Source organism: Acinonyx jubatus, chromosome C1, assembly GCF_027475565.1.
Source record: "Acinonyx jubatus isolate Ajub_Pintada_27869175 chromosome C1, VMU_Ajub_asm_v1.0, whole genome shotgun sequence".
NCBI lineage: Eukaryota > Metazoa > Chordata > Mammalia > Carnivora > Felidae > Acinonyx > Acinonyx jubatus.
Genome location: NC_069381.1, coordinates 57,140,798 through 57,154,972, shown reverse-complemented (window position 1 = coordinate 57,154,972; position 14,175 = coordinate 57,140,798). Strand labels below are relative to the sequence as shown.

General features: G+C 37.8%; 1 protein-coding gene across 8 annotated transcripts in view; it reads right to left on the bottom strand.

Annotated features, from left to right (window-relative positions):
• The window catches only part of LRRC7 (leucine rich repeat containing 7), a 550,975-nt gene that overhangs the window by 147,561 nt on the left and 389,239 nt on the right, over nucleotides 1-14,175 (bottom strand). For all 8 annotated transcript variants that reach the window (XR_008294946.1, XM_053214212.1, XM_027058879.2 and 5 more), the window contains one exon: nucleotides 1,212-1,286. Coding sequence is in view for 7 of the 8 variants with exons in the window: in XM_053214212.1 (XP_053070187.1) it covers nucleotides 1,212-1,286 (75 nt within the window). In the remaining variant the exon portion in view is untranslated. The remainder of the gene's footprint in view (nucleotides 1-1,211; nucleotides 1,287-14,175) is intronic.

The following is a 14,175-nucleotide window of genomic DNA, read 5'->3' as shown; positions in this document are numbered from 1 at the left end:
ATTTGTACATACTTTGGCTATGGCACAAATTGGGCTCTACTACATGTAGTGGAATCTAGATCTGTCTCTCCTGTTATGTGTGAGCTCCTCAAACAAATGTATTCAAGGTCATTGAATATATTATCTTTGTAGCTCTAACATTAGCATGGTTTCTGGTTCATAGAGGTGTATTTGTAAATGGTTTTTGAATAAATCAATATATAAAAGATGTGCATGCTTTTTTGTTTTGTGTCTGTGATGATAGTATAAATGTATTCTTTTGATAAGAGAAGAAAGTATTTTTTTCCTTAATCTTTTGCCAGATTTTCTCTTTCATGTGGTCTTATGCTTGTTCAAAAGAGAAACACTTCTTGTTCTTGTTGCTTTTGCAATTATTTTAAGGAATTTTTAATGTCAAGTCAAAAGAAGAATAAAATTGGCTTTGGGAACACACATCAAAATCTCAGTGGCTGAAGAGTTATTATAAATCCAGCTCCCCTGGCTACTCAGCCCAATTGTGGTTGCCGTGTGTGTGTGTGTGTGTGTGTGTGTACATGCTTATTTGACTGCATGTGTTATGAGTGGCAAGAGGCAATGTTTTTATTGGAAGCCACTATTTCACTGAGTGGGAAAGGCTAAATATTCAAACTCAATGAGTTAACTGGTAAACCTACTACTTAGGAGATATTACTGGATTGTCTGTGTGTTAGTAGAAAAAAAATGGACTCTAGTTGAACTTTCTATTTTTAACATCTGATAATTTGCCATTTACCATTTCGAAAATTCAAATGGGTTCTAATGGAAATCACCCAAACTGAGAGAAAAATTTTCATTTTGTGGAAAAGCTCTAACATAAGCAGAAACTATTATCTAGTTACCTATACGAATAAGTTTGATTTTGCAAAAATAAGACTTGGTATTATATGTAGCATTTTCTTTTTCAGTATATAACAATATAACTTTCTCAGTTTTAAAAATCGGTATGTGGAGAGATGAAAAATATAATCCTAAGAGAACAAGAGAATCTTTCATACATTTCATATGCCTATACTATTTACAAAAGGTATGTGAAATACAAAAAATAAACAAACAAACTAGTGAAAAAACACTTGGTAACCAAATGTTTTATTGTGAAAGGCAAACACTGATATTTATATATTAAGATTATTAGTCATTACCATTAATATATAGCACAGATGCTAGACAATGTGGCATAATAAAAACTTACATACCCCAGGTAGCACTTGTAATGCATTATTATCCATCCATAACTCCCTTAAATTTTGTATTTGATCCAGAACTTCAGGCTAGAAGAGAGGTAGGGAGAAAGACAACACAATTAGTCTTTTCTTAGCACAATAGAAGTGTAATTTCTTGAATCTGGAAACTTTATTTGGGAATCTAATGTTAATCCTTTAAGAAGTTCTAAGTTTAACAGACTTTCATCAAAACTGAGAGTCCCTCGTATAGCTAACTTAGAACTCATCTGGAAACAATCAGAACAACAGTAATAAAAATTAGAATCTATGACTCTCTCTTAACACCTTACAATGATCCTTTGTAGCATTTATTACACACTAATTACTCAATGTGTCTGTCTTCTTCACTAAAATATAAGCTTTTGAAGAGCAGAGCAATGTTTGTTTTTTTCATCTTTATTGTTTTTTTTTATTTTTTTTTAAATTTTATATTTTATTTTTTAAAATTTACATCCAAATTAGCATATAGTGCAACAATGATTTCGGGAGTAGATTCCTTAGTGCCCCTTACCCATTTAGCCCATCCCCCCTCCCACAACCCCTCCAGTAACCCTCAGTTTTTCTCGTATTTATGAGTCTCTTCTGTTTTGTCCCCCTCCCTGTTTTTATATTATTTTTGTTTCCCTTCCCGTATGTTCATCTGTTTTGTCTCTTAAAGTCCTGATATGAGTGAAGTCACATGATTTTTGTCTTCCTTTGACTGACTAATTTCACTTAGCATAATACCCTCCAGTTCCATCCATGTAGTTGCAAATGGCAAGATTTCATTCTTTGTGATTGCTGAGTAATACTCCATTGTGTGTGTGTGTGTATATATATATATATATATATATATATATATATATATATACCTCATCTTCTTTATCCATTCATCCATCGATGGACATTTGGGCTCTTTCCATACTTTGGCTATTGTTGATTAGTGCTGCTATAAACATGGGGGTGCATGTGCCCCTTCGAAACAGCACACCTATATCCCGTGGATAAATGCCTAGTAGTACAATTTCTGGGTCATAGGGTAGTTCTATTTTTAGTGTTTTGAGGAACCTCCATCTGTTTTCCAGAGTGGCTGCACCAGCTTGCATTCCCATGTTTATTTTTTAATCACTATTCCTCACATCCCCATTGCTTGCCATGGTACTTGACACACAATAGGTTTTTATCATGAGTATGTGTTAGAGCCTTACACACAATTGTCCCCTCCCCCACCGTCCCAGGCATTGTATTACTGAGATATGATAATAGTATGAATCAGACCCACTCATTTCTTATCTCTTCCTTTACTCAGCAAATTTTGATTGGTTGAACAGTGGGGATGCCTACTATGGTAAGGCACAGTGTACGATCCACAGTTATTCAAACTCAGTTACTGCCTTGAAGTAACGGATGATCTAATTGAACAGACAAATGCATATAAATAGCAGAAACAGAAGGTAGCATATGGGAGAAAAGAATAATGTAGAGAAGTTCAGAGAAAGGAGAGAGAGAATATGATCAAGGTGTAACACATAGTGCATAACGAAATTTCAATTCCCAAATTGAAGCATTCTCTAAATTGTACCTCATGGGCAGCAGACTATATGGAAAGGTTAGAGGTTGCTATTGCTACCATCATTATCTTTTTATTCGTGATGACCTTTTTCTGATTTCTCTCTAGAAATTATCCTATTCAGGCCACCAGCTTCCCTTGAAGTTGATTCCTTCCAGGAGGGAAGTGAGGAAGGCCTAAGCTAATTGGTGCATAGTATTCACCTGGCCACAGGGTTGGCTGGAGGATGGGAACATGATCCATTCAGAGCAGTTGAGAAACAATGTTTCTTTCACTGAGGCTTCAGGGGAAAAGGCTTGCTCTTCCCTGCTGGATTAGAAACTGGAAGGGGACAGCCCTGGGAGCTTCAGGTGTGAAGAAAAGGGGAAGGCTGTTTCAGTTAAGAGATGGATCCTGATGACATCATATTAGGCCAAAATTAAGCCACACCTGAAATCAGATGTTTTGTCTCTTTCAACTGAAAAAAAAAATTATCACTGAAACAAAGTACAACCATAGTTCAGTAAACTTTGAGACCTACTTAGGAAAAGTAGTGTATTTTATAGAATAATAGTGTGAAAGAATGGAATTGTATATATGTTAAGATGAGAATATTGGTAATCGTGGGTAAGCAGGAGTGATGTACACACATCTTTGACACATTAGAAGGGCTTCAGAAACTGCTAGGACTAGTTTGGAAAGAGGCTCTGATACCTTTAGCTTGCAATTGCAATTAAACATGGTACTATTCCTTGGAGAAATTCCATTTACAACAAAGATCAAAATCTAAAGTTAGAGAGTGGCATTCAGCTGTGGACTCAGAGGCATGTGTGAGTAAGTGTGGGGGATTTTTTTTTGTGTAGGAAAATATTCCTACTTTTACTAACACCAATAGCAAACAGTCAGTGAACTACTCCAACTGTATGATATGCTGGGCAAGGACGGAAAACATAAATCAAGTCGTAGGAAGCACACTCTGATGTGCAGAGACTTTGAAGCAGAGGGCTGGCTAGGAATAGTCAAGCCAGTTGGAAAACATCAGTCATATGGTGCAGATTTTCCTACACCCAGGCACCATGCAGACTTTATGAAAAGAGATAAGAGTTGCATACTGGAAACTTCAATACATCCTTATGTATGTGATAAGATGGAGATTAATTTATAAACTTCGAATGGTGAACATTACTCAAGATAAACTCTATTGTGTTGTGGTAACAAATTAATCCCCAAATCTCAGTGGTTTAACACCACAGGCTTACTTCCCACTCTCACTACATCCAGTGTCATGGGTTGCCACCATCTCAAGACTTCCAGAAGAGCCAAAGCAGAGAAGACAGTATAGAAAACTAGTCATTGCTCTTAAAGATCTCAGACTAGAAGGGACATATATCACTTCTGATTATACCTAATCATCTAGACTATTTCTATGGCCTCAAGTTTAAGAAAGCCTAAGAAATATAAGAGAAATTCATGAATTATTTGGTGAACACTACTGTCCCTGCTACATGGTGACAGCATATATATAAAACAAAAGAATGGCAAGAATGGATACATAGTACTTCAATAAGTCAGTTATCCCTTCATTCAGTAAGTACTTATTAAACACCTAAGTTCTAGGCATTACACTAGAGTCATAACGCATGGTGTGGTCTCTGTCCTCAAGAAAGTCATGGTCTATTTCTGCAGCAAATATGCAAAAAGCAAATACATGGCATTATGGGAAAATGAAGAAAGGGGAATCTATATGCCCTTGTAATGAGGAAGCCACATAACTATTCATGGAGCTCAGATGAGAAGGAGTTGGTCAGTAAAGAGGAGAGAAGAGGAAGCACATTTTAGCCAGAAGCAGAGAGATGAGAAATAGCATGATGTATGAATGGCAACAGGCACTTTGCTTTACTGGGGTGTTAAGTTTGAAATAGAGTGAGTAGTAGAAAATGAGGCTAACAAAAGAGGGTGGGGTCTGTGAAGGTCTCATGTTAGGGAGATAGAACTTTATTACATGGGTGAAGGAACATCACTAAAATATTTTTAATAGGAAGTGATTGTGGCAGATAGGTGTTATATATATATAACTGTCCTGTTGGAAAAAGGAAAAGAAAACAACAACAGGAAATCTTAATAGGGCTAGTTACGAAAGAGATAATGAGGACTAAAGATAAAGAAGTTGAATTCAAAAAACACTTAGACAATGAAAACAATAGGATTTGGTGACTTAATATAAGGGTGAGAGTGAGGGTCATGCACGTCCCCCAGTTTCACAGCACCTGGTAGTTGCCACCAATGGAAATGCAGAATATTGGGCTGGAAACATATGAGAGAGACTGAATTTAGTGTTTTTTTTTCTCAAAGGTTTTATTTAAGTTAAAGTTACTTAATATATAGTGTAGTATTGGTTTCAAGAGTAGAATTTAGTGATTCATCACTTACATACAACGCCTAGTGCTTATTATAACAAGTGCCCTCCTTAATGTCCACCACCCATTTAGCCCATCCCCTGACTTATTTTCCCTCCGGTAACCATCAGTTTGTTCTCTATATTTAAGAGTCTCTTATAGTTTGCCTCCCTCTCTGTTTTTATCTCATTTTATTTTTCATTCCATTCCCCTGTGTTCATCTGTTTTGTTTCCTAAATTCCACTGAGTGAAATCATATGGTATTTGTCTGTCTCTAACTGACTTATTTCACTTAGCATAATACACTCTAGCTCTGTCTACTTCATTGCATATATATACATACACATTACATCTTCTTTATTCATTCATCAGTTCGTGGACATTTGGGTTTTTTCCATACTTTCGTTGTTGTTGATAGTGCTACTATAAACAATGGGGTGCATGTGCCCCCTTTGAGTCAGAATTTTTGTATCCTTTGGAGAAATACCTAGTGGTGCAATTGTTCGGTTGTAGGGTAGGTCCAGTTTTAACTTTTTGAGGAACTGCCATACTATTTTCCAGAGTGGCTGCACCAGTTTGCATTCCTACCAACATTGTAAGAGGGTTCCACTCCTTTTCTGTGCAAACTTGCAAACATCTGTTGTTTCCTGAATTGTTAATTTTAGCCATTCTGACAGGTGTGAGGTGGTATCTCATTGTGGTTTTGATTTGTATTTCCCTGATGATGAGTGATGTTGAGCATTTTTATGTGTCTGTTAGCCATTTGGTATGTTTTCTTTGGAGAAATGTCTGCTTATCTTCTGTCCATTTCTTAACTGGATTAATTCTTTTTAGGGTGTTAAATTTGATAAGTTCTTGTAAATTTTGGATTCTAGTCCTTTATCTGACATGTCATTTGCAAATATCTTCTCCCATTCCATGATTGCCTTTTAGTTTTGTTGATTGTTTCCTTCACTATGCAGAAGGTTTTTAACTTGATGATGTCTCAATAGTTCATTTTTGCTTTTGTTTCCCTTGCCTTCAGAGACATGTCTAGTAAGAAGTTGTTGTGGCTGAGGTCAAAAAGGTTGCTGCTGGTGTTCTCCTTTAGGATTCTGATGGCTTCCTGTCTCACATTGAGGTCTTGCATCCATGTTGTCTTTATTTTTGTGCATGGTGTAAGAAAATGGTCCAGGTTCATTCTTCTGATTGTAACTGTCCCGTTTTCCCAACACCATTTGTTGAAGAGACTGTCTTTTTTTCCCATTGGATATTCTTTCCTGCTTTGTTGAAGATTAGTTGACCATACATTTGTGGATCCATTTCTGGGTTCTCTATTCTGTTTCATTGATCTATGTGTCTGTTTTGGTGCCAGTACCATACTGTCTTGATGATTACAACTTTGTAATACAGCTTGAAGTCCAGAATTATGATGCCTCCCACTTTGCTTTTCTTTTTCAACATTACTTTGGCTTTTTGGGGTCTTTTCTGGTTCCATACAAATTTTAGAATTGTTGGCTCTAGTTCTGTGAAAACTGCTGGCGTTACTTTGATAGGGATTACACTGAATGTGCAGATTGCTTTGGGTAGTATAGGCATTTTAACAATATTTGCTCTTCCAATCCATGAGCATGGAATGTTTTTTCACTTCTTTGTGTCTTCAATTTTGTTAATAAGTGTTCTATAGTTTTCAGAGTACAGATCTTTTACCTCTTTGGTTAGGCTTATTCCTAGGTATCTTAATGGTTTTTGGTGCAATTGTAAACGGGATCGATTCCTTGATTTCTCTTTCTGTGGCTTCATTCTTGGTGTATAAAAATGCAACAGCTTTCTGTACATTGATTTTATATCCTAAGACTTTGCTTAATTCATGTATCAGTTTTAGCAAAATTTTTTTTGTAGTCTTTTGGGTTTACAACATAGAGAACTATGTCGTCTATGAATAATGAAAGTTTAACTTCCTTGACAGTTTGGATGCCTTTAATTTATTTTTGTTGTTTGATTACTGAGGCTAGGACTTCCAGTACTATGCTGAACAACAGTGGTCAGAGTGGACATCCTTGTTGAGTTCCTGACCTTAGGGGGAAAGCTGTCTTTTTCCCCATTGAGGATGATACTAGCTGTGGGCTTTTTGTATATGGTCTTTGTGATGTTGAGGTATGCTCCTTCTAGCCCTACTTTCTTGACTTTTTTTTTGTATCAAGAAAGGATGCTGTATTTTGTCAAATGCTTTATCTCCATCTATTGAAAGAATCATAAGACTCTTATCATTTCTTTCATTAATGTGATGTATCATGTTGATTGATTTGCAGATATTGAACCACCCTTGCAGCCCAGAAATAAATCCCACTTGATCATGGCAAATAATTCTTTTAATGTACTGTTGGATTTGATTTGCTAGTATCTTTTTGAGAATTTTTGCATTGGTGTTCATCAGGGATATTGGTCTGTAATTCTCCTTTTTAGTGGGGTCTTTGGTTTTGGAATCAAGGTAATTCTGGCCTCATAGAGTGAGTTTGGAAGTTTTCCTCTCATTCCTGTTTTCTTGGACAGTTTCAGAATAGGTATCAACTCTTCTTTAAATGTCTGGCATGGGAAGCCATCTGGCCCTGTACTCTTGTCTGTTGGGAGATTTTTGATTACTGATTCAATTTCTTTGCTGGTTATGGGTCTGTTCAAATTTTCCATTTTTTCCTGTTTAATTTTGGTAGTTTACATGTTTCTAGGAATTTATCCATTTTTTCCAGAATGCCCAATCTGTTGGCATATAATTAATTGCTCATAATAGTCTCTTACAATTGTTTATATTTCTTTATATTTCTGTGGTGTTGGTTGTAATCTCTCCTTTTTCATTCTTGATTTTATTTATTTGGATCCTTTCTCTTTTTTTTTGATAAGTCTGGCTAAAGATTTATCAATTTTGTTAATTCTTTCAAAGAAGCAACTCCTAGTTTTGTTGATTTGTTCTACTGTTTTTTTTAAATTTCTATATCATTTATTTATGTTCTGATCTTTATTAATTCCTTTATGCTCATTTTAGGTTTTATTTTCTGTCCTTTTCCAACTCCTAAAAGTGTAAAATTAGGATGTGTATTTGAGATTTTTCTTGCTTCTTAATAAATGCCTGTATTGCTACATACTTCCCTTTTATGACTGCCTTTACTGCATCCCAAAGGTTTTGGACTGTGGTGTTTTCATTTTCATTTGCTTCCATGTATTTGTAAATTCCTTCTTTATTTCCTTTTAAATGTTTATTTATTTATATTGAGGAGGGAGGGGCAGAAGAGAGGGAGAGAGAGAATCCAAGCAGACTTTGTTTTGTCAGCACAGAGCCCAAAGTGGGGCCCAAACCCATGAATCATGAGATCATGACCTGAGCTGAAATCAAGAGTTGTATGCTTAACTGACTGAGCCACCCAGGCAACCCTAATTTCTTCTTTAATTTTCTGGTTAACCTATTCATTCTTTAGTAGGATGTTCTTTAACCTCCACGTGTTTGTGGTCTTTCCACATTTTTTCTTGTGGTTGACTTTGTTTCATAGCATTGTGGTCTGATAACATGTGTGGTATGATCTCAAATTTTTTGTACTGGTTGAAGGCTGATTTGTGACCCACTATGTGATCTCTTCTGGAGAATGTTCCATGTGCACTTGAAAAGAATGTGCATTCTACTGCTTTAGGATAAAATGTTCTGAATGTATCTGTTAAGTCCATCCAGTCCAGAATGTCATTCAAAGCTATTGTTTTCTTGTCGATTTCCTGCTTAGATGATCTGTCCATTGTTGTAAGTGGGGTGTTAAAGTCTCCTGTTACTATTGTATTATCAATGAATTTCAAGTTTGTTATTAATTGATTTACACATTTGGCCTCTTTCAAGTTGGGGGCATAAATACTTAATAGTGTTAGATCTACTTTTTTTTTTTTTTTGGAGAGAGAGAGAGAGAGTGAGAGTGTGTAAGCAGGGAAGAGAGCAAGGAAGAGGGAGAGAGAAAATCTTAAGCAGGCTTTATGCCCAGTGTGGAGCCTGATGCAGGGTTCAATCTCGTGACCATGAGACCTGAACCAAAATCAAGAGTGGATACTTAACTGACTGTGCCACCCAGGCACCGCTAAATCTTCTTGTTCAATAGACCCCTTTATTATCATATAGTGCTCTCCTTCATCTCTTACTATAGTCTTTTGTTTAAAATCTAGTTTGTCTGATATAAATATGGTTACTCCAGCTTTCTTTTGATGTCTATTAGCATGTCCTCACTTTCAAACTGGAGGTGTCTTTGGGTCTAAAACGAATCTCTTAGGGGTGCCTGGGTGGCTCAGTCAGTTGGGCATCTGACTTCAGCTCATGATCTCATAGTTTGTGGATTCGAGCCCCATGACGGGCTCTATGCTGACAGCTCGGAGCCTGGAGCCTGCTTCGGATTCTGTGTCTCCCTCTCTCTCTCGCTGCCTCTCCCCTGCTCCCACTATGTCAATCAAGAAAATAAACATTAAAAAAATAAAAAATAAAAAAAAATGAATCTCTTGTAAGCAGCCTATCAATAGGTCTTGTTTTTTTTTTTTCATCAATTCTGACACCCTGTCCTTTGATTAGAGTATTTAGTCCATTTGTATTCAGAGTTGTTATTGATAGATAAGAATTGAGCGCCATTATATTGCCAGTAAGGTCACTATTCCTGTAGATTGTCTCTGTTCCCTTTTAGTCTTTGTTGCTTTGGGTCTCTCTTTCCCTCTCAAAGGATGACCTTTAATATTTTTTGCAGAGCTGGTTTAGTGTTCATGAATTACTTTAGTTTTTGCTTGTCTTGGAAACTATCTCTCTTTCTATTCTTAATGACAGCCTTGCTGGATAAAGTATTCTTCACTGCATATTTTTCCCATTTAGTACATTGAATGTATCATGCCTGCCAAGTTTCTGTGGACTGCCAAGTTTCTGTGGATAGGTCTGCTGCTAACCCTATGTGTCAACCCTTGTAGATTAAGGACCTTTTGTCCTTAACTTCTTTCATAATTATCTCTTTATCTTTGTATTTCTCAAGTTTCACTATGATACATCTTGATGTTGACCTGTTTGGTTTTTTTAATTTTTTATTTTGAGGGGAGTTCTCTGCGCCTCTTGAACTTGGATGCCTGTTTCCTTCCCCACATTAGGGACTTTCTCAGCTATATTTTATTGAAGTAAACCTTCTGCCCCTTTTTCTTGCTCTTCTTCTGGGACTCCTATAATATGGATATGATTGCACTTAATGGAATCAGAGAGTTCTCTAAGTTTATATTCATGATCTAATAGTTTTATTTCCCTCTTCTTTTCAGCTTCATTATTTTCCATAATTTTGTCTTCTATATCACTTATTAGCTCCTCTGATTCTTTCATCTTCATTGTGATTAAAACTAGTCAGTTTTGCATCTCAGTTATGGCATTTTTTATTTCAGCCTGCCTAGTTTTTAGGTCTTTTATCTCTGCAGCAAGTTTTCTCTGATGTCTTCTATGCTGCTTTCAAGCCCAGCTAGTATTGTTATGATTGCTGTTCTAAATTTTTGTTCAGATGTATTGATTATATCTCTTTTGAGTAAATCCCTGGCTATGATTTCTTCTTGATTTTCTTTTGGGGAGAATTCCTCTGTCTTTTCATTTTGTCTAGGTGTCTGTCTTTTACGTGTTATGAAAGCTTGTTATATTTCCTGCTCTTGAGAGTACTGCTATGTTAAGAAGGTGTCATACACTGTCCAGGGCCTGTTACTTCAGGAAGTGTTTCTGGTGTATGCTGTATGCACTCTGCTGTTGTGTTTTGGCTGCTCTTTCCCACAGGCCAGTCCTCTGCAGAGCTCCTCCTTGCTTGCAGTGTGGAGTGTTTGGACTTTTAACGAGGTGTGCTTTTATTTGTTTGTTACAATATGCCTGATTAAAAATTATAAAGAATAAAATAAAAAAAAGAAAAAAGCCTGATCCTAGAAAGAGAAAAGGAAAAGGAACTAAAACAAAGAATTAAATAAAAAAACTGTAAGCCTGGTTCTAAAGGAAAATAAAGTTAAAAAAGAAGACTGATCCAAAAAAAGAGAAAAGGCAATGAACAAACAAACAAAAAACTATAAGCCTGATTCCAAAGAAGAAGAAAAAGAAGAAAAAGAAAAAGAAAAAAAAAAGCTTGGTACTATTTCACCAGAACCGAAGCTGATGCTTTGGAATACTCTATAATCAGTAGACTTGGTGAATGGCGTGGGGTGGGGAGAGCTATGCTGGTCCTCTAGGGGAGAGGCTCACAATCAGATCTGCCTTAGTAAAGATGTCTCTGCAGAACACAGGGGGGCAGGGTTTGGTGTACGTGGCTTCAGTCTCTACTGGAGACTGTTGCTCACTGCTCTCTGTTGCTCACTGAAGTCCCACCCTGCTGGTGGATGGTGTCACCCTGCTCTCTTATCCCTGGAGATGGAAGCTCATGACTGTCACTGGTTGGGAAGCCCAACCAAAAAAGCAAACAATCTCTCCCTCTTGTGTCCCAGGCTTCTATCAGATCCCAGCCCTCACCATCTGCCTTGGCTATTGGCATGCCCAGTGCCACAGTTCTCGTGTGCTTTATCTCTGGTGTGCAGCTGGGATTCAAAACTCCAAATATTAAAGAATGTGGCATGGTGCAGACCTGCTCCTCTCCTCTAGAAGAGAGCTTCACTTTGCTGTATCTGGTGCCATTTTGTCCCAGAAAAGCAGTCACAGGGCTACACAGGTGCGTGGAGTTTATGGTGAATCACGATGAAAAGCTTCAAACAGATTATCTGCCCTCTGCACGTGCTTCTGTCCCTTGCTGCTGAATGTCTGCTCAATGGTGCCCACTGGGTCTTTTGTCTTTAGAGAAGCAATATATCGTCTTCCAAATGTACTCCAGGAAGGGTAGTATTCTCTCCCAGTGCGACCTAGTGGATCCCTCCGCTATGCTGTCTGCTCCCTGGCCTCTGTCCTCCTTTCCAGGAGTACTGCTGCCCACCTGGCTTGACTCTGGTGAATGGCGTGGACTTTGAAAACCTCAGAATTTAGGGGTGCCTGAGAGGCTCAGTCATTTGGGTGACCAATTTCGGCTCAGGTCATGATCTCATGGTTAGTGGGTTCAAGCCCTGCACTGCACCCTGTGCTGACAGCTCAGAGCCTGGAGCCTGCTTTGGATTCCGTATCTCCCTCTCTCTCTGCCCTTCCCCATTTGTTTTGTCTCTCTCTCTCTCTCAAAAATAGATAAACATTAAAAATAAATTTTAAAAACCTCAGAATTTGAACTCCATTGTTTTCAAAGACTTGCGATAATCAGTTCCTCTTGATTCCTCAATCAATGGTTTTGGAAAGATGTTTTTCTTGTATGAACCCAATGCACGGCTGTCTCTCCTCTTCCATTTTCTTCTCTCTCTTCTCTGTCCATGGAAAGGGCTCCCTCCCTTCTGCGGCACCACAGCTTCCCCCCACCCCCCCACCCCAATTCACATCTCTGTACCTCATAACCACCATATTTTCTCTCTCTAATTTTGCAGATTTTTCTCTTAATCCTCAAATAAATTCCCTAGGTGTGCAAAGTGATTTGATGTTAATCTACTTGTGTTCAAGGGACAAGGCAAGCCCAGGGTCCCCCTACTACTCTGCCATCTTAACTCTCTCCTCTGAAATAAGTTTTGACCATGATTAGATTTAGGTTACTGTGAGATACTGTTGGAGATGTCCAGGAATCAGTTAACTACTAAAATCTGAAGGTTGGGGAATAGGTCTGAGCAAGTATAAATACATGTGGATGAGTTCCCTATGGAAGAATGTGAGGAAACCAGAGATACAGCTGACTGAGAGAAGAACCTTGGGTAACATTAACACTCGAGAGCTGAAAACAGGAAGAGCAAACTCAAAAGAAGGCAAGAGGGCATAGAGTCCAGGAGGGAAAGAGGTTACTAAAATCCAATGAATTGAGTTGTGTTAAGGAATAAGGAAGTGTGAATAAAAGTATCATTTACAGGAGAGATGTCCAGTGAAATAAGAGACTGAAACTGTCCACTTAATTTTGGAAATAGTAGTATAATGGTAACCTTAGTGATAGAGAGAAATTGAGGGGCTATGAAGAAATTGAAGAAGTCAAGGGAAAAGAAAGCTGATAAGAAGATACTAGTACAGACAGGCAGATTAAAGACAGTTAAATGGTATAAAATTAATTAAGTAAATTCTAAAAGGTGGCAAATAAGTGAAATTGATAACACAAGAGGATAAGCTGGCCTTGAATAGAAGTAGGACATCTCTTTCACTGAGACTCCAGGGAAGATGGTAAAGGTGGTGTGGTTGTAGGTGGGCTTGACTGGGGAAAGGCTGAAAGTGGAAATAGGGCATGTGTGAAAGTCTCAAAGTTTCTTGATGAAGTAGAGAGCAAAGTAACCTGTTGAGCAGGAGGGGTCAAGCAATTTGTACACATACAGCACTTGGGGAGAATGGTACACACTGGCATAGTTTGAGGGGAGTCAAAGAGGAAGGTAAGGGCAATCAAAAGAGTCCTGTCAATGATAATTATTTTAACTTTTTGGGGGGCCATGTGGGGGCTGAAGTCTAGAAAAATAAAAGAAGAAGCAAGAGACTTCAGATTTCCAATGAGGTCAGTGAGGAATGAGGTAGAAATGAGGCATTGAGAGAAATAGGAGGATAAAAAATTGGAATGAGAGCAGGAGTTAGGAGTTTAAGATTTCTCAAGTGGTTCCAGGCAATGATAGACTTGAAGCTGGAACTTTGGGTAGTATGAAATCTTGGTGTGTAGGCAGGGGAGGATGCTGTGGGAACATAAGGCCTTGCATGGTCTCTAAAACTTTGGGTAGGCTTTGATGCACTGTATAACTTGGTCCCTTGGCTGTGTGTGCCAGATAAAGTGGCAGATAAAGCTGACCAATTACACCTCTAAAATATCTCTCACACTGGGTTCTACTGGGAACCCGAGGCATCTATGACTACTTGGAAAAGGATAACTAATGTCAATCTATACTTTTACTTTATTTCAAAAGTCCTCATTTAATTTATTTAATGACATAATAA